General features: G+C 37.0%; 3 protein-coding genes across 4 annotated transcripts; 1 reads left to right on the top strand and 2 right to left on the bottom strand.

Moving 5' to 3' along the window:
- Positions 1 to 708: 708 nt before the first annotated feature.
- Positions 709 to 7,847, top strand: LOC140159209 (uncharacterized). 2 transcript variants are annotated; one of them, XM_072182601.1, is made up of 7 exons: positions 709 to 833; positions 1,333 to 1,480; positions 1,897 to 2,151; positions 2,948 to 2,997; positions 3,462 to 3,630; positions 4,221 to 4,349; positions 4,911 to 7,847. In XM_072182601.1, the coding sequence occupies exons 1-7, from the start codon at positions 795 to 797 to the stop codon at positions 4,970 to 4,972; spliced, it is 852 nt and encodes a 283-aa protein (XP_072038702.1). In that variant the 5' UTR covers positions 709 to 794; the 3' UTR covers positions 4,973 to 7,847. The 2 variants fall into 2 exon arrangements, with proteins under 2 accessions (XP_072038702.1, XP_072038703.1); XM_072182602.1 differs by having other exon boundaries at positions 4,224 to 4,349.
- A 6,678-nt stretch (positions 7,848 to 14,525) lies between these two features.
- On the bottom strand, positions 14,526 to 15,589 carry LOC140159603 (coelenterazine h 2-monooxygenase-like). The gene has a single exon (XM_072183096.1). The coding sequence runs from the start codon at positions 15,587 to 15,589 to the stop codon at positions 14,546 to 14,548; it is 1,044 nt and encodes a 347-aa protein (XP_072039197.1). The 3' UTR covers positions 14,526 to 14,545.
- A 1,882-nt stretch (positions 15,590 to 17,471) lies between these two features.
- Positions 17,472 to 18,518, bottom strand: LOC140159604 (coelenterazine h 2-monooxygenase-like). Its single transcript, XM_072183097.1, has one exon. It carries the CDS (start codon positions 18,516 to 18,518, stop codon positions 17,472 to 17,474), a length of 1,047 nt encoding a protein of 348 aa, XP_072039198.1.
- Between the last annotated feature and the right edge of the window lie 3,219 nt (positions 18,519 to 21,737).

Below are 21,737 nucleotides of genomic sequence, written 5' to 3' on the forward strand. Positions count from 1 at the left end.
TTTCCTTCTTCTTATTCTTCTTCAGTTCCACTTCCTCCTCATTCTCCTCCTCCTTCTTAGTTTTTCGACATCTTTTTCTTTTTTTCAGTATAGTTAAATGAAATATACCAATTTATATAACCATGCAGTTATACCAAATAAAATGAGAAATAAAATGTAACACTACAAGAACTGGTTTTGTTTGATACAATTTTCACAAATGGACTCTTATCATATTTACTTTCATTCATATCATATAGATTATGCTAACAGATTAGTTCCAATTATTATTTTAACTCATTATCCCTATCTTTATATGAACTCATCTATTTGGTATTCCCTCGTATCATAAATATGGTGTTTCCTTGTGAAAATATTCAATTAAAACAGGTGTTTCCGTTTGATACACGAAGTAAATATTTCCTTGAAAATATATTAGAAAATTAAAGTGTTTTATCATTAGAGGATATGCGAGAGAGTACACGCTTGTTGTCATGATCAAATAAAATACTTTTTGCAAGGAGACCCAGCGTCTGGAAAGACGACGTTATTGTGCAAGTTGTACTCGTAAACAAAACAATTCACCTCCATGACGTGCGCACGCATATGGCAAGCCATTGGGGTCGTAACGTGCAGGTATGACCCCAATCGCTTGCCGTACACGCATATCAGTTACGGCTCAATTGTAGACATGTATAAATACGAACACATTGATTCTTATTCCTTCATTTTTCTATTTGCCCAATTCAGTTTCAGAAACTATTGCGAGAAAACCTAAAAGTCCAAAATCAACTAAATCTCAGTCAAAGACACAAATGAAATTGCCATCGGAAGTCTCGTCTACTCTGGTTGAGGTAAGTAATAGCTGACATGGGTGATACTTATGCGTAAATGTTCATGTCCTAAAATCACTAAGACATAATATCACAATAGACTTGATCCACCAGTCCTTCAACTGCTACGCACGGTCATCGGGTTGTGCTTGCAACAAGAAACGGCCATTTTGTCCCGCCATTTTGAATAGTTTTGAGATCGGGCCGAGGGACTCAGGCTAATATCACAATCTGTTAGGACACACAGTTCTTTGACCCCAATATACTCGTATACACACGTACACTTGACCTTTGAATGTATTGGGTACAAAACCTCAAACTCAACAGCACGAGACATGGTGATGGTTCAGTTGAGTGTGAATGGATTTTTGTTGAAACATGTCATAAATGTTAATGATGATGATGATGGTTAACAAATGATAAAACTGAAGTAAGCTATACAGAAAACACAATCAATATTATTTTTCATGATTAAGTTCATAATTTATATTTTTATAATGTATATTTTTATTTTGTTCAGGCTTCATCTAGGGTTTCAATCAGATGTGATAGTGTCAATGTAAACGTAATTGGAGCTCATCCACCACCACCTGCGTATGAACGCGTTATACGAGAACGAAGACTGCAGCAAACAAGTAATGAAACAAGGGGACTTCCAACTAGCACAGGTACGTGAGTTTTGGATATGTGTGTGGGATGTGGATGCGCGTTTTGTTTTTTGGTTTGAGGTTTTTATATACCTTAAAAACTCGATAGTTAGCATATGTGCTTACTATCGAGCACTTTTAAAACATGCAAACATGAAGAACCCTATGCCACATGTGTAAAGGGTTTTGAGCAAATAATCGATACACATAGTTTATATGAACAAGTAAACCTGCAAATGTGTGTCTCAACCCCATTAGCTCAGTCGGTAAAGCACCAGACTTTGGTATAATTTCATGTTTTCAAAAGCGCTCGATAGATAACTATCGAGTTTTTACGTTACTGTGTTTTGTAACCAATCCACGTGTTATTGTAAGACTACTAAAGACACTGAAACAAAATACTTACCAATATTTCTTTCTTTTATTTTCCTTGACAGAACACTGCCCGCTTCCTCCCGTAACAACATTCCAATTTCCCTATGCAACTAATATCTCTTACCCTAATTCTAGAATACCCTCAGTCCCCAATACACCCTGTACCACAGTATCTAGTCCAATGTCCTCGACGTCGTGTACCAGCACCCCTGCAACCTCACCAGTTTTCACATTTCCAACTGCACCATTTCCTGGGATGCGCACCATACCGTCACCAATAAACGTCAAGCAAGAACCTCTAAGCAGTTTTGAAGATGGTAAGTTAATCAATTGATCGATCAATCAATCAATCAATCAATCAATCAATCAATCTTTATGCAAGCAAATAATTGGTAGATCAAACAGTTCATTTCTGATCAATCCAATTACCGGTACTTCAAAAGACACACCCAGGAAAATGGTAAAACATCAACCTCATGAGAACTACCTGCCGATTGGCCAAAATGAATATTATGTCCAATTTTGAACCAATCATGGAGGGTAATAATAAGATCATCTGCAAAATGTAAGTTCGACCATAAATGGTTTAAAGCCTAGTCATAATTGGCAATTGAAATGAGCATTTTAAGTTATTAACCAATCAGAAATGCTGTTAGATGACAAGTAGTGTCCAGGGGTTAATTATTTCTCTTTGAGTACAACGTAATTGAGGGATATAATTTATCAAAGGTACATCTGGTTGATGATTCTTGATGTGCTTTGAGCTAGACCGTATGTTTGTTAGGAAAATAATACAAATCAATATAGTCTCAACACCCTAATAACGTTAGTGACCAATGAACTTTTTTGTTACATTATAAAAATGCACCTTTTCAACCACCGGTTGATTTTCCCATAAGCCTATGTAGCATTTCCAGGAATTGCTAATAAAGTTTTATCTATCATACTTATCACTTAATATTAGTATCTGATGTATCAGATACATTAGTTACATCCGTTATGCTATTTCCTCTCAAGGGACGTACGGACGGAAATATTAAAATTCAAAGTGCTTTAATATTATTTATAACTAGACACTAAATACAATCTTTATTGTTATCATTTTATTTATAGATGGTATGAGTGACAGTGGTTCAAACATGACCGACGAAGAAGTCATTGATGTAAGTATTAAGTTCATTTAAAAATGAACTTATTAGTATAACAAGTCTTCATAATATGGCTATAACCTATCTTCTACTCACAAATACACCCCGACACAATTATGTTTGCACACACAAAGCTATGGGACCCCAAAGACGAGAAAATCAACATTATAGATATTTGATAAAAACTGCGTACTTTTACTGCGCTTAGCTTGTTCCGATACTTCAGTTAGATTATTTGAAAGTTTTCACACAAAATCGGATCAATATTTCCAAATATGTTATTGATGTTTTTAATTATTTTAAATTATTGGTATATGTGGTTACTTTTAACTTAGTTGTTTATTGTATTTTTTTTATCGTAAAACGCACAATCCTTCTGGTATTGAGCGCTATATAATGGTAAAACTAGCATAAATTATTATTATTTTTTATTAATTATCATTTAATTATCATCAATTCTTTTTATATATTTTGGACAGATGGTCGATCAAATGCGAGAAGAAAGTAGTTCTCCAGATCCAAGTAGTCCTCTAGGTGCCAGGCTCTCACCACCCTTAATCAGTCAAAATGAATGGACGACAAGTACGTTTAATGATAAACAATTTTTCAGCAATGTTGTCACAACAAAAGGAGAAACTATCATAGATGGTAAGCATTTGAAATTTCAACTCGAATATATATCGTTTATTTTAAATTTGAGATATTATTTGATTTCTGAAAGCTTTGTCATCAACACCATTTTCGTAAAGATTGTTGAAATCAAAATATTTTTAAGATTTGCTGCTTCTGCAGTTTTACCTGAGGATGTTTTACATGTAGTAATGCATAATTTTGAAACCCAATCACTATATTACGGGATGTATATGTTACGAAACACTATAGGTTGTTCACGTACATGCGCTAAAATGTCAGTTTTATAGATGCATGTGCATTGTGCACCCACGCACATGCATCTTTTGCACCTGGATAACATTCCTGGGATAACATTCCATGCATACCTGGACAGTTAGTTATCCACGGGATAGCGGTACGGCTTAATTGGCGCCTTTTTTAAAGCGGCAAATTTTAAGCGGTGGCAATTTCCAACAAAACCAAAACTGCCCAGATGGCAGACTACCTTGGTCGTCAAAATATTTACCTGATTGATTTTACTCAACTGCGTTGCTTTAAACTAACTTTTCATTTTGTACTTTGCATCTCATTCTAAAAATCTTTAATTTCTTATTATCTTTTTCTAGCAGCTGCAACCTCATCATTCCAGTCGTCAATGAATTACCCAACACCATTTTGCGACTATCCGTCTGCAGCACCTACACCAGTTATCAAGGAAGAAATTAAACAAGAATGCATGTCATCTTGCATAACAGGTAATTGACAAAGATTTTGTTCTGCATTATTTTAATCAACATATTTCAGTGGCGGATTATACATGATCATGATTAACAGGAGATGACGGGTTGTAAATAGTTCAATATCACCAAAACCTAGTCTAGCAAGGTAGCACCAAAGAATGATTCAAGCTGATCTTAAAACTGGACAAAAAAGCTTAAAAACACTGACATTTTACAAGGGGCTTCTTATAAATAGCACTAACTGACACTTTTATATCAATATTAGGCCTAATTATGCAATGCGCAAATTATTCAAATTTAACAGTTCAGAAAAGCTATAAGTTCTTTTTAACGCAGTAAGACCACCTCACGCGCAATGTAATCATACTGTTCTTCTTCTTTTTTAAAGTTCACCTCGGGAGTTAGTTCACCTTTTCAAATTAGGCCTAGGGCCTACTTTTTACATTTTTCTTCCTTGTTATTCTTTTCTAAAACAACATTAATTCTTAAGATATTTCATTTTATTTTTCTAAAACAATAGCTATTCATATGTCACTAGTATTAATTATTGTTCCTATTATTTATTCCTACTTTCAGGTGGAGAATCATTATCATGCAATGGTTTTGAAGTACCTAACGTCAGTGGTTTCAACTTGTGACTATTATAGTGCATGTTACTTGCAGACTATAAAAATCGAAAATGGCGGGAATTTCCATTGAGACTATTTTTATCCCGAACATTTGCAATAAACACCTTGAACGTTGATATGGTCAGGAAGTACGTAGTGAGTGTCTACCCGCAAACTACACCAAATGACGTGCTATTACTATAGGATCCACAACATGCTCATCTATCATGACAAAGTTCTTTAACCTTAATAGGCCTACATTTGTACATTCATTGAATGACCTTTGAAAATTTGGGTACAAAAACTCATACTCTGCAACTTGAGGTCAAATTTTGCACTATGATTGTTTAATTGAGGTTGTTGAACTATGCCTTTGGGATGAGGCTATTGTGGTCCATAGTGTATTTCCAATGGATAGGAGTTGTGATACTATTATATTCATATTCTCGCGAAGTGAAACTTCACTTGATTTTTCGATGAGCAGCAGCTGATGTAACGAGACCAATAAGGTGTCATTGATAGTACACATGCGTAATTTTTGTGCCGAAAGTCGGTTCTTCCATACACATACAGAGGAAGTGTGACTGACTCTAAAATGAATGTATTAATACAGATTTGAAATCATTTGAACATCTTTCTTCTCAAACAGCTAAATATGGCTAAGATTTTGAAAGTGTTTTTACGTGTGTTTTATTTTACTGCTTTTCGTGTCATGAAAGGCATGCTGGCAACAATATAATGCAATGTCAAGGTGAACAACGTGTTTGCACCTTAAACATTTACATTATTTTTTTTACATACACACTGCAAAAAAAAAAAGTTTATACATTTTTTTTGCAGTGCAGTCCGTGGGCAGGAAAACCTATTTGCATTTTTATTGTGACCTATTTGGCAAATTGATAAAAACATGCAAAATATATTAGGCCTATATAAAAAAAATCCTGACAAAACACGCAATTTAAGAATCTTGTCATTTTGAAGGGATACAAAACCTAGTAACTGCTCAAAGATATTGATTTTTATAGTGTGTTTTTATGTGCCATCCATGCATGCAGAAAATACCGTCAAATTTGATAGATTTTTGTTACACCCTATATATTGCCAAATAGGATAAATGCACATAACGTGTTTTTCTATACCCAGTGACAATATTATTATGATGTTAATTGTTGTAAGTGCTGTACTGTAAACACATTATTGTCAATATACTTTCTGTAAATTTTTGCATGTTTAAGCTTTTTACTTGTGTGTTTTCCTTTCCTTGCCCTGTATATTAAAACAGATTTATATCTTTTGAAACTTCCTCGATTGATGTTTATCAGTTTTGATTTAGAAAAAATTATATTTTATATAAAATTAGATAAATATATCAACTTGACAATATCAGTATTGATTGAATCATAGCAACCATTATGCTATAAAGTCGCAGTGATATGCAAATTGACATAATTTTTCATTCATTATACTACAAGGTGTTTCAAAAATGTTACAGCTTGACAAAAAACTCAAACAACTGTTAATAATGTCCAACTATAAAAGATCGTTTCCAATTTTTCAATTCATCCTCTACTTTATACCTATTCCGACACTAAATATTAACTTGAAAATAACGATGGCCCAATATTTAACTATCATACTACAGATTCATCGGGGAATTAGATGAGAAACGGGAGTAATGCTGGTTTCATACTACCCTGCCGCTTGCCGCTGAGCGGCTTGGCGCACGCGCATTGCAGACAAACGGACACAATAAAGGCTTGTCATTGGTTGAAACGCCCTGCCGCTGCGGCAAGCGGCAGGAAAGTATGCTGGAGGCTTAAGTGAAAAGTATGCATATTCTGATGTTACTCTCTTATGTCAAACTGTTTTGAGTTATATAAATGGTTCCCGGTCCCCACAAATTTATGGTTGGGACACGAAAGTAAACGGTTCATGTGTTGCGTCAAATTTGTACTCCGTCGAAGAGCGATTAATTTTTAACCAATAATGCAGATCGCTTGTTACTTTCTGCTTGTAAAACAGATTGGTCAAAAATCAGTCGGTCGTCGCGCAGCGACTGAGTGCCAGCTCTACGCATTAACTTCAAAATACACATGTTTCACTTAAGAATTATTTGACAATCCTCGAATCCAGAGCCTCGAGTCATACAATATTTGAAAATCCTCGTGTCAGAAAAAAGCGTCTTCCATGCAATTATTCAAATAATCATATCCATTTTATATATCTAGATTATATCTGTACATAAAACAATAGTTTGCATATAAATGCATTTTAACAAAACACTTTGTTACATGTATATTGGTATAATACAAACCCTCAATGGAGTCCATTGTTTTAAAGTAGTGCCTATGGTTCTTTTCTATTATATGTGATACGTTCTCAGAAAACCAGGAACATGTCGAAATGTTTCTCCTTTTTTTCAAAATTTTTTGAAATCTGTATGTAGGATTAGTAAACGAATTGACAATTATTTTGTACCATACTTTTGAAGATATATTACAATCTTCAATCCCAATTTTCTGGAATAAATTTGTGCTTTGAATAATAAACAACTGAAAATACAAAAATGTCAATTTCAAAAAAATGACAATTTTTATGGTAGGTCTGCCGACATGTTCCTGGTTTTGTGAGAACGCGTCACATGTGTACTTTGCTGTACTCTTATATAACTTTTTACCTTTTGTGTAAAACAAAAATTGTAAACCCTTTAATTGAAAGTGATATTGTATAACTATTTTCATATTCAATTGTGTTGAATCAATGCGACCAATCAATAAATTACCATTGATTAAAAATCAATGGATATGTTTATAAACTTTTGATTAATGTACTTTTATAACGACGTAAGTTGATCTCTCTGAAATTTCCAGTTGAAATAAAATGTCCTAAATGGACGATAGTTCAAAACCTATTTTTCTTCTGATTGTATGTATTCTTATTTTTGATAACTGGGGTGTGTGTGGAGGGGTGTGGCAGGTATTGGGGTGACCAAAAGAGTGCCGTTGAAGTGACGTTATTAAGGTTATTAATTATTTTAAACTGTTGTGATTTGGTAGTTCACAGCATCTTACGAATGGTAGTGAGCTTTGGCAAAAATTGCATTGCTCAATTCATAGCGAGCGTGTAGAAGAATTAAAATATCACAGATATACTTTTATAGGTGCTGCTGTTCTTGAGTTACGTTGTGAAGAGGGCTGAAACAACAACACTTTTGTAAAACCTACATAACTAATTAACAACAATAAATTAAGCAAGTTTGCAGACTACGATTTGTAGAATGAACTTTTGCAAAACATCAAGGTGTTAATTTTCAATAATATATTGATCTAGATAATAAAAATCGATTTTTTAGGTTGCTTCGACCAACAATACCTCGTCTACCCTTAATCGGAATAACTACCATAGCAATTATATTAATACAATTTTGAATATATCGCCCTGCACTACAACGTCCACGCGGCACCTATGCATTGAGCCATAGATGTCAAAGAAAGGCAGATCACTCGCACCTGTAAGATTAGTATCTTTGAAAAAAGCGGTAAAATTGTATTCAATCTGTGTTTGCTGATTATACATATGTGATTAGTGCAATCTGCTTGTAGTGCAGGGCGATGTACTCAAAAATTGTATTCGCTATGGTAGTTAATCCGGTTATTACGTCACTTCGATGGCGAATATACCACGGTGTCGTAGAAACTAAAACAAGTCCATAATTTTATTTTACAAGTGGCACTGAGATAAAAGCAGAAAACTTGCACTTTCATTCCACCATACCGTATTCACTCGATAGTTAGCACATGTGCTTACTATCGAGGGCTTTTGAAAACGTGAAAAAACGAAAAAAAATGAACAGCGCCATCCACAAAAGTGACAAAAGTGTAAAGGGTTTTGAGCAAATCATCGATACACATAGCTATACTATACGAACAATTAAACCTACAAATTTGTGTGTTAACTACATCAGCTCAGTTGGTAAAGCGACAGAATTTGAATCATCTTAAGAAGAGCGAACTGAGCAGGAGTTCGAGGCTCGTTATAAACTTTTCCGTTGCTTTATTTTTATTTTGGGGTTTGAGCTTTTCTTGATAAATTTAATCTTTGTTTCTTTATTGTTTTTTATTTGCTTTATTTTGTTTTGTTTTTTCTTTTCTTTTCTTTTTCTCCTTTCTTTCTTTTTTGTTCTATTCATACTGGGGTCATGGGTTATTTATTCAAAACATACCTTACGAACAATTCAACCTGCAAATGTATGTCTGAACCCCATTAGCTCAGTTTGGAAAACGCCGGACTTCGAGGCTCGATGAAGTTCAAATCTGTTCAGTATTTCACTATTTTTATTTATTTCACTAAATAACGGAAAGATTGTCTCACTATAAACACGCTCATTGTGTAACATGTAACATCCCGCTCCGATTCAATTGTGCCTGTTACATTGTGTGCTTTATTGAATCAAGGAGGCCCTGCATGAAATTATCGATTGGCTCCAGACAAAGGATTTGAACCGGTGTCCTTCACCGTAGTTATAGCGGAGTGCAGCCCATTCAATCAAATGTTGTCATCAACCTATTTGATCGTAGTGCAGGGTTATGTGTGTGAGACGAACTGTCACGGTAGATTGCAATCATGCTTTTATTGAATGCATTTGAGTAGTCCGCCATATTTACGGGATGATACGTCACATGCAAGGCCTCTATATGGAGGGACTGTAAACGGCTTCCACCCATTGTACCATGCGAGTTGCTGGTTTACAAATTATCCTCAGTTGAGCAAGCATGAATAATACGTTGATCAATAGACCCTGGTACGAATCAAGCACAGTTACAACACAGCGCGTGGCTTGTCTTGTACATTGCGAAATGAGCCTACATGTTTGCCTATAATGACAGACTCTAGAAATGCCAACATAAATCTTCAAAGAACATCATCTTAAGAATTATTTCAGTATCGAAATCAGTAGGAATACCAAGCGTACGGTGTACACATTCCAGAAAAAATATAATTTTGTTTGTTCTAGCATTCTGTATCTCCACAAAATTATCACATTTTGTCTTCAAAATCCGTTGTAAATGATTTTCCATGCTACACAGAAATTGTGTTCGACAAAGGATAGACATTTTACACAATTTTACATAACTTAAAAAAGATATTGGAATATTTTGATGTATTTTTTTATATTTAGTAGGGCAACATGAGTAAATAATAAAATTCAAACATATCGCACTCGGGGCAACTCGCATACAATCGAAGGTCGAAAAGATAATCTGATAACAATAGCTTGACAATAATCTGTTTCCAGTCCCTGATTAAATGGCCAAAAATACGCCAACAATGACATAACAGCAAGCCAAAGACGAATTCTGATCACCAAGTGGGTTGGAGAAGTATGGAAGGACATTACAATGAAGGGAACCAGACATAGACCTACTGTACATATTTCGATGAGCATAACAAACACCAATTGGTGTCGTATGACCTTTGACATGCATGCATTCTTTTGCCGAGAGTGACATGGTCTTTCAATTCGTGCCGAGTGTCCTTGTCAGACTTGACTATGCATCAGTGGTCATGAAAGGATTCAATTAACCTCTGCCCCAGTAATCCCAAGCAATTGTCTGAAATTGCTCCTCGGAGATGTATCATGATAGTCATTATAACGACCAAAAGATAAATGACTGACTATCATTGAGGACTAAGTTCCGCAGTCTAGGTAAAGCTGAGTCCTATCAAAATCAAACAGGAAACAATTTCGTGCCTAATTTTAACACCGGGATTTTTTTCAAATGTATATCCAAGAACTATTTTTTTATTCAACATTTTTTATTCAACATTACTGAAAAAAAAAAGTTTTTTATTTGACCGAGAATTTTCAAAGCAAAAACGCGTATTTCTGAATTGTGCTGAGTTCAACATGTATCGACCGACTTTTAGCACGACTATTCGTAACATTTCGGCAGGGAAATGTTACGTGTAATCCGATTATCACTGTCAGCTGGATCACGCTTTTGAGTTCTGCACCACGATCGATATGATCGCAACACAAAGTCTATGGCATTCAACGCCATTTATTGTTCTATTGTGTCCCAGCAGCTATGTCTGCCATTGAGGTGTAGCATGCATGGGTGTAGAAATGCATGAAATGGGATGTAGGGTGAAATTTTAAAGTTGATCCAATTATTCGCCAGCGAAGTGTTACGTGTAATCCGATTATCACTTTGTCTATTAGAACGAAATGAGCGTATTTATTTGCCTTCAAAAGGTGCGTGATCCAGTTACCAAGGAGTTATGTAACCACTCCACTTTTAATCCAACTGATCTCTAATTGTTCCTTTGGTAAAAATAAATAAATAAATAAATAAAAAGCCCACAAAAAACCTTCAAGAATTGTCAAATGTAGGCCTATATTCGTAGTTAAAAAAAGACATGTAAAACAAACATGGCAGAGAAAAAAAAATCTAAATAGTGAAATACTGAACAGATTTGAACTTCATCGAGTCTCGAAGTCAGGCGTTTTCCAAACTGAGCTAATGGGGTTCAGACATACATTTGCAGGTTGAATTGTTCGTATATAGGTATGTTTTGAATAAATAACCCATGACCCCAGTATGAATAGAACAAAAAAGAAAGAAAGGAGAAAAAGAAAAGAAAAGAAAAAACAAAATAAAATAAAGCAAATAAAAAACAATAAAGAAACAAAGATTAAATTTATCAAGAAAAGTTCAAACCCCAAAATAAAAATAAAACAACGGAAAAGTTTATAACGAGCCTCGAACTCCTGCTCAGTTCGCTCTTCTTAAGATGATTCAAAGTCTGTCGCTTTACCAACTGAGCTAATGTAGTTCACACACAAATTCGTAGGTTTAATTGTTCGTATATAGCTATGTGTATCGATGATTTGCTCAAAACCCTTTACACTTTTGTCACTTTTGTGGATGGCGCTGTTCATTTTTTTTTTTTTTTTTCACGTTTTCAAAAGCCCTCGATAGTAAGCACATGTGCTAACTATCGAGTGAATACGGTATATTATTTTAATCATTTTAACTTTGGCCAGAATCTTTACGTACTAACCACCCACATCCATGCAGTACAAGCGAGGTGGGGGCTGATCCAGGGTTACATCATCATAACAACATAAACATTTAAAAAAAATAATTCAATTCAAATTTCCTTATTCGCACCACCCACTATATGCGTAATCATGCACCAATAACTTTCGATATAGGAAGGGTAATCATGTTGAATTGCTTGCTATATAATACCAATACAGCGGGCAAAACTCGTTAACACAAAATCTATAACACAAAATATCTGATAACATACAGTACAAAGTTTTTAGAGTCCCAAGCATAATACAATACTCTTATACAATACCGTATGCTGTATGCATACGTAATTATAATGATCTGATAACGCAAATTCTTATTAACATTATTTAAACTAAACCGGTCCCTGCAACAGTTCTGTATTAACCTGAGACGAAAATACCTAAATTTACCTAATTTAGGTATTTTCGTCTCAGGTATTAACGAAGTTGTTCAAAATAAGATGACAAAGACTGCAAATGACAAAGAGTAAAACAACTAGAGTGGTTACCGCACCATAGCTGAACCATGGGCTTCGGCAGTATATTGTGTTCATAGGGATTGTTGCATTTAAATTTCAGCTCAATAGGAGCATTTTGAAAACTTGACCTTTGACCCCTTTATGACCTCGTAATGACCTTAAATGAATTTTAAAATACCTTTAACATGTTAAAAATGTCATAAGGATTATTGTATTTCAATTTCAGCTCAATTGGACCATTTGGTAAACTTGACCTTTGACCTCTTTATTGACCCCTTAATGATCTTAAATGAATTTTAAAATATTTTAAACATGTTTAGAATATCATAAAGATCATTGCATTTAAATATCAGCTCTTCAATTGGAGCATTTTTTAAACTTGACCTTTGACCCCTTTATGACCCTTTAATGACCTTAAATAAAATATTAAAATATTCTAAACATGTTTAGAATGTCATAAGGATCTTTCAGCTCAATTGGAGCATTTTCGGTTAAAATGACTTTTTTTCACCCCTGTGACCCCTTGGATGACCTCTGACGTTAGGAAATATTTTTATTATATTCTTTATTCCTTCCTCTTTCATTTGACACCACTCGGGGGGTTACACCTTCGTAGCATTTTGAGATATGTTCATTTCAGACCAAATGGTTAGTCAGTTAGCTAGTAAGCTAGTAACATTTACTATATAGGCTGATACCATTCCATTGTTCGGCAAAAATAACTACCCCTTTGGATTTGTTTCTAGGAAAGTATCCCAACTTGCGTATTAGCGAAGCGGAAAGGTCTCGAGATGGGTGATGGAATCAACACGGTCAGGATCAGGGCCGGATTTACCTTTTTGTGGGCCCTGGGCCAGGCCAAAATTTGGAGGCCCCAATCGCACCGTGAGGAAGGCATGTGCACTCAAGTGGCCAAGTTTTTATCTTCTAATATGAGATTTGCGCGCGAAGGGCGCGAAAAAATTTCAATTTTATACCTTTTTAGCCCAAATTGAAGCTGACCTTTGCTATATAACAGGCCAGTGCGCGCGAAGCGCGCCAAATTTGGCCATTTTTGGAAGATGCACACTGCAAATGGCAATTTTGGGGGCCCTGGGCCCGGGCCCATCTGGCCCTATGGTATATCCGGCCCTGGTCAGGATGCATGCGACTCCATGCGAAGCCTAATGCAGATCCCCAATCATGGAGGACAAGGTTTACTTTATTGACCTTTTCGGTAAATCCCATAAGCCTTTGCGAGTACACCTAAGAACTCGTCATTCTGCGTCACGCCGCTCCGCGCCGATGCGCACATCGTTTATCGAACATCGTTACTGCGCATTGCAAGTCGGCGTGACGTCAAATGACGAGTTCTCAGGTGTACTCGCAAAGGGTTATGGGATTTACCGAAAAGGTCAATTGGGGAATTGAACAGAGTCGAACCATTCAGAAAGATATCGATAGTGGTCTACAAAGCGATAGGAGTGATTAGCACGCTTGCTGGATCTACCTTGACCAATAAGATCTGGTGCAAGACATCTGGCTACAGGCTCAACGTGAAGAATGACATTCCGCCACAGGAATGATGATGCTGGGTTTCCATGCAGGAATACAACAGCGTGTGAGTGTTTTTGCTCCGGGTCCGAATCATAGTAACTCATCTCGCCATTGCATGAACACATCAATTCGGCGACATTTTCCCCACCAATCTGCTGCAGCCTGGCTTATGATCGTAGCTGAAGTCGACTGTATTTTTCAGGGAGTGCCCAGTAAAACTGCAAGTCATTGAAGTAGCTTTTAAAAGTATTACGGGTCATTTGGCAGTACGATTTTGTATAATTATACTGTAAGTTAACTTGGAGGTACTGTATATTCAAATCTATCTGCTGTGTTGGCTCAAAAATGGTGTTGGGTACAAAAACATGCATTGTTCTGAGGTGGTGTTGCATTTATTTAAATAATCTTTCCATGGTCTATGGTTCAGTAGACAAAAACAGCGTATTGAAAGATGGACTTGTGTTACATAATGTTTGGCAACATTTTGCTAGAGTGAGTGAATTTTGTTCAATTAATATAGACATTCTTGATCAGAAAATCTTTCGTTTCTCGTCCGATTTCATCTGGCGAATCTTCTTGCAAGAAATGGAGACCTTTCACTTGCACCGTCTTCTGATTTGGTATAACATTGTGTAACTTTCGGAGATTTTCACTGAAAAATCCTGGTTCACCATCAATGTACAATTTGGGTATGTCCTTCGATTCACATAACCATTTGAAGTAGTCGTGCGCAATCTTGATAACATCTTCTGGACCATCTCCCTCGATTGGGACCTCCCGAGGCCAGGTCAAAGTTGGTCTACGGTCTTCACCGGGGTTCACGAATGGCTGACGATACGCGTTCATCTCATCCTCGGTTAGATCGCGCATTATAGCCAAAGGAAGGATGGACTCAACAAAGAAGTTGCCATTGAGGACCAGATCATCTCCAGCTTCACTTCTTAGATTTTGAAACACATCAGTAGCTCTTAATGTCGGAAAACCAGGCCACCCAGGGAAGGCGCGAACAAGACTCTCCATGTGAACTATGGATGCTACACGATTTGGATGCATATGACACCAGTGAAAACCTAGTGCAGATCCCCAATCGTGTATGACTAACGTGACCTTCTCGGGCAGGTTTACGGAGTCGAACCATTCGGACAGGTATCGGTAGTGGTCCACAAAGCGATAGGAGTGATTAGCACGCTTGCTGGATCTTCCTTGGCCAATAAGATCGGGTGCAAGACATCTGGCTACAGGCTCAATGTGAGGAATGATATTCCGCCACAGGAATGATGAAGTTGGGTTACCGTGCAGGAATATTACCGCATTCTTGCTTTTACCTGCTGGATCCGAGTCATAATAGCTCATGTCGCAGTCTAACACCATAATTTGACGGCATTTTCCCCACCACTCTGTCCCAGATTTACTTACAGGGAATAGAGTGCGAGGGTCGCTACTGTTTGTTTCAGAACCGCATGGCGTTACAATCACCGAGGAAGTAATTGGCTTCGGTCGGATTTGTCTTGACAGATTTTGCAAGCGTCCTTGTGCCTTGTGTGCATCCATTTTTGCTTATGGCGTGAGTTGGGCATTTGAAATATTTTAAACCGTCTTATCAATATTATTTATCCCAATTTGATCCTTGAACTGAGAAGTTATTTGTATACACAAATAAATGTCCGATAAAGTGCACGATTTGTATTTCGGGTCACAATCATTTACCTATATAACATACAATTCCATACAATAATTGCAATATTATATAAATATTACAATAAATTGTATGGGCATACATTATTTTACAAAAGGTTCTCAAAGTTTTGATTAATTTCTATATTCTTATTTTATTGTATTAAATCCATTCAAAGTGGGTTTTTTTTATAGAATAATATTATGATAGTTAGCAAAAACGGCGGATCGCTTCTCCGACATGTCAACTATCATTTGGTGAGTCTTCTTGAAAACAGTGGGAAATCTCTTAACTGCCATGCGACTTTGAGCTAGTTCTCTTGTTTCGACAAAATCACAAAGTCTTTGGTTTCAAATAAAACGTTATATTATTATTATTATTATTTAGTGAACGAATTATAGTGGCGCAAATACCCCAAGGAAATTTCAGAGATAAAATCCGCAGAGGCTCCGGGAAGATTTTGAATAAGGGGGGCAAAATTTTGACCTCCTCCGATATGGATGACGGAAACCTTCAAAATACGCCTAAGAATACGCCTAAGAAAACGCCTAACCTTAGACGTCTAAGATGCAATCTTAGACGTCTAAGATGCATTCTTGGGCGTCTAAGATGCAATCTTAGGCGTCTAAGAAATTCGCGGTGACTAGAAATCCCAAACAACCAATCATCTTAGGCGTATTCAATTATTGACCAATGAAATCTTAGACGTGTAAGAATTCTTAGGCGTGTAAAATCTTAGGCGTCTAAGATTTCATTGGTCAATAATTGAATACGCCTAAGATGATTGGTTGTTTGGGATTTCTGGTCCTGTGATTCGTTGATTTAAGTCTACCGCGAATTTCTTAGACGCCTAAGATTGCATCTTAGACGCCTAAGAATGCATCTTAGACGTCTAAGATTACATCTTAGACGTCTAAGGTTAGGCGTACTCTTAGGCGTATTCTTAGGCGTATTTTAAAGGTTTCCGCCATCCATACTCCGAGGCGCGAAACGATCTGATCTGGAGCAATCGGGACCACAAATTGGCAAATGTTAACGAAAATTTGGATTTACCACGGACACTAAAAAAGGTTGGCTATGTCGGTGATGAAAGAGCATGTTCCAAATCATTACCGTAAAATGGGGTTACTTTGGGCACTTTTCAGAGTTTTAAACCCCTGCTTCCAAACATAACCCATTACATTTCTAATTATCTCTTTTTTATGACATTAGGGTTCCCTTCTACACCTTGAAGTTGAACAAGATTTTTTAGTAATTTTGTAAGGGTGCCCTAGGGGTTAAAATAGCCTGACCAAAGTTACCCGCACTTGGGGTAACTTTAGTCAGAGTATTACGGTACATTCCATGAAGGAAAAAAATCAAAAAAATTGATCTTCGCTGTATATGGGCAAGTTGTTATTTTTTGTGACATTTGACCCCTTGCAAAATTAATCAAGCACACATCCTTGCTCACAAATGTCGATTTTTATTATTACTGAAAAAAATGTACAAAAATGCTAATTTTTTGTCATTTCGAGGAAATTGGACATGAGCGACTATTATTTCTTCGCAATACATTTCTTAACAAATTGATACCAAATATGACTAAAAACAATATTGCTGTACGAAAATATGAACATTAAAAAAAATATATTTGACCGACCAAAGTTACCCCGCTGACCGAAGTTACCCCATTTTACGGTATTGCATCGTCTTGACACACAGTTTTCCAAGTTCTGATTAATTTTCGAAAATTTCGAAATAATTATGATGGTAAGTTTAGTTAAGTACTTTCTTCAGCAAAAATGCTCGAATAGCATCTCCAATCTCCTTCGGGGAATCTTCTTGCAGAAAATGAAGTCCCTTCACTCTCACCGTTTCCTGATTGGGCCAAAATTCCATAACTCTGCGAATAAGAGGACTGAAATATCCAGGTTCACCATCAATAAACAGTTTTGGTATGTCATTTGTTCCACAAAACCACTCAAAATAGTCATTGGCAATGTTGATCACATCTTCTGGACCATCTCCTTCGACAGGGATCTCGCGAGGCCAGGTTAGAGTCGGTCTACGGTCTTCCCCTGGGTTTGCAAACGGTTCGCGATAAGCATTCATTTCATCTTCACTTAGGTTGCGCAGAATCGTGGCAGGGAGGTACTTTTCCACGAAGAAGTTGTTTTTAAGTACCATCTGCTCTCCCGCTTCAGTTCTTAGAGCTTGAAAATCTTTTCTACCATGCTCTGGGAAGACTTCCCATCCAGCTTGCATGGAGCCCACAACACTCTCCATGTGTATGATAGCTGCTACACGATCTGGATGCATATGACACCAATGAAAACCAAGACCAGATCCCCAATCATGTACAACGAAGGTGACTTTCTCGGGCAGGTTTACGGAGTCGAACCATTCGGACAGGTATCGGTAGTGGTCCACAAAGCGATAGGAATGATTTACACGCTTGCTGGATCTCCCTTGGCCAATAAGATCTGGTGCAAGACATCTGGCTACAGGTTCAACGTGAGGAATGATATTCCGCCATAGGAATGATGAAGTTGGGTTACCATGCAGGAATATTACCGCATTCTTGCTTTTACCTGCTGGGTCCGAGTCATAGTAGCTCATGTCGCAGTCCAGGATGTTAATGCGACGGCATTTTCCCCACCATTCTGTCGCAGACTTTGAGGTGATTCCTGCGGAGGTTGACGTGGGATGGACTCCTGTAGGTGATGCGAGAACATGGTTAACAACAACGCTACGGAAAGTTGGGACTTCTTCAAAGTGTTTAGCTACAACTTGCAAACGATTCAGTGCATCAGATGACGCCATTTTCAGTGGATCAAAGTTGATTTTCTGCAAAGGTTGGATACTATGATATTTCTTATCTCGACCGTTTTTGACGGCTCCGTGTTAGCGGGTCAAAATCCAGTTTAAATAACAGCAGATAACTGATTCCGCTGTTACCCGGGACTCGGTCCTGAACTACCGTATACAAACGGACTAGAGCCCGTTTTGAGATTTGCAAATATCATGAACATGACCTGCTCCCACACAGAAAGTGTGAATTTCAATTCAAATGAACTTTATACGGTACATGAGTGACTCCATTTGAAATTTACACCCCCTGTATTGGAGATTAAGGCCCGAGCCCAGTGGCGTAGCAGAAGGGGGGCACGTGCTCTGGGGTGCCACATTAGATGCCGAATTGACCAATTCAGCATCGATTCTGTGCCCCCTCCAGGCGACTAAAGTCACACATTTTGCGCGCTTCTCAGGACAAACCTGGGGTTTGTACCCATTTGCATCACACCCAAAAGCACACGCACCTCCAAAATCACATGTGCTCATATCCCAGCCGTGACCATTGGGTTGTGTAATATTTGGATCAGCCTGATCTGATGTGTACCAGATGAGCAACAGGAAGCTACTTCATCAACGCCAATGTCAGTAGTAGATATCTAACAGAGCAACAAGCAGCAAATCGTAGCTACTTCATCAACATGATCAACACTAATCATCAAGAGGAAATTACTTCATCAACACCAATACCTGGTGAGCAGTAGATAGCTAACCCTGTATAATCAACAATTGGTAACTAATTCCATCAACAACACCAATATCAGCTATAGCACCAATGAACAATTGAAAGCTTCTTCATCAACACCAATCAGCAATGTGTATCTATACTTCATCAACACCAATATTAGCAGTAGATAGATATCACCTGCCAATAATTGGAAGCTACTTTATTAACTCATTAACACCATTGACACCATGCCAGTAGGCAATGGTAGATGGCTAACCCAGCACCAATCAGCAATAGGGCTTCGCCAATTCGGATATCAGCAATTGAAAGCTACCTTAGCAACAATCCGCAATTGAAAGCTATTTCATGAACACCAATATCAGTTGTGGATAGATATATTAGCAACAATTGACAATTGAGCTACTATATCAACACCAATATCAGCAGTAGATAGCTACTTTAGCGCCAATGAACAATTTAAAGCTACTTCAACACCAATCAGCAATATTATTGGAAGCTACTTCATCAACACCAATATCAGCCGTAGATAGCTAACCCAGCAGCAATCAGAAATAGGAAGCTACTTCTTCAACACCAATATCAGCAGTAGATGGCTATATTAGAGCCAATGAACAATAATATTGAAAGCTTATTCGCCAATACCAACACCAGCAGTAGGTAGCTACCTTAGCGCCAATGAACAATTAAAAGCTACTTCATCAACACCAATCAGCAAACGGAAGCTACTTCATCAACACCAATATTAGCTATCTATCTATCTTCCGGACGCATCCGAGAAAGAGTTTACAATTCTTTTCCAGGAATCTCTATCAGCCATCAGATTTGGGAGGTCATTAATTTCTTGATTGACGTCCCTTGCCACACAGTCGATGTAGTTGAATGGTCTTCTTCCTCTACATATTCGTGGAAGCCTCATACAGATGACATCTGAAATTATTTAGTCTTTTGCACGGTAGCAGTGGCCTGCAAATCTGGCTCGCCGTTGAGCAACGATGGAGGACACCTGTGGAACACCATCATAGATCTCTGCTTTGGTTTTATGTTCACGCCAGGATATATTTCGAACCCTCATTAACAGCCGGGTGTAGGTACCATCAAGACGGTCCTGAAGATCTTTCTTCATTGTCCAGGTCTCACTTCCATATAAGAGGATACTCTCTATGCAGGCTCTAAAGAAGGCAAGCTTGGTATTTCTTGATATGAAGAGCTTATTTCCAAACCGTGTTAAGGGCTGGGGTATGAACGTTTGGACAGTATTTATTGTGGGACATTAGAGCACATCAGACATATCGAATTGCATTCTGAATACGAAGAATGTCATTCTGATATCAAATAATTTTGATTTTTTGAAATTCGCAATTTAATACACATTTTATGGCAAATCATTAAAAATTGATATTTTTGATATTTAACAGCACTTGAAGTAAACTTTATAAATCTGATGATTTATACTTAAAGTGTATGTAGGTGGGATGAAAAGCCGAAGATCAATTGAAAATTTTGACCTTTCGTATTGAAGATATGGATTTTTTCCCAAAACACCAAAAAAATTAGGTCTTTTTGGGAAAAAAATCCATATCTTCAATATGAAAGGTCAAAATTTTCAATTGACCGTCGGCTTTTCCTCCCTGCTACATACACTTTAAGAATATGTCATTAGATTGATATCATTTACTTCGAGGACTGTTATATATCAAAAATTTGAAAAATATCAAATTTTTATAATTTGTCATAAAATTTGTATTATATTGTGATTTTCAAAAATGAAAATTATTTGATATCAGAAAGACATGCTTCGTATTCAGAATGCAATTCGATATGAGGTGCTCTCATGTTCCACAAAAAATACTGTCGAAACGCAATAAACACTCATTTTAGATCCCTTAAGTCCACCCACCTTCAAAATTGGGATTTTGATGAAAATGGGTACCGTAGTGAGTAACTAGGGCTATCCAGCAATGTGTGTGTTTTTTTCCAAAATTAGTCAAGTCCCGAAATATTGACACACAAAGTATCAATTCTTTTCCAAAACGTGTTAAGTCCAATCCAGTTTGGTAGCAAACTGTGTTAAGTCCACGAACAATGCCCTTGTGGGCAGCTTGTAGGCAAGTAGCACGGCATAGGGCTTCCAATATCACCCAAAGTTCTGCATGATTGATAACATTGCTTTGCTTTGCGTCTTCATTCTTGTTTGGTCCTGAGACTAGTATACCTGAATTTGGTCTGCATAAAAAGTTGTTTTTTTTTTTTTTTTTTTAATAATTAGTAGGCCTAGTTTGTATGGGATTTCTTAAATATTTGATAGATACCTCCAGAAAGTCATGAAAAGGGTGGGAAGGGGGAGAGGGGGAGGTTGTGATGGTAGAATTAATGTGGTAGAGTTAGTTTTTGATATTATTATTTTGTATGATTATCAAAATGTGCTATTAAATTCAAAGTATTATTTTAAAGGTAAAGGTATAAAAAAACCTTAGGACTTAAGGGAGCGATCGTTATTTATG

Source organism: Amphiura filiformis, chromosome 8 (genome assembly GCF_039555335.1).
Source record: "Amphiura filiformis chromosome 8, Afil_fr2py, whole genome shotgun sequence".
Classification (NCBI taxonomy): domain Eukaryota; kingdom Metazoa; phylum Echinodermata; class Ophiuroidea; order Amphilepidida; family Amphiuridae; genus Amphiura; species Amphiura filiformis.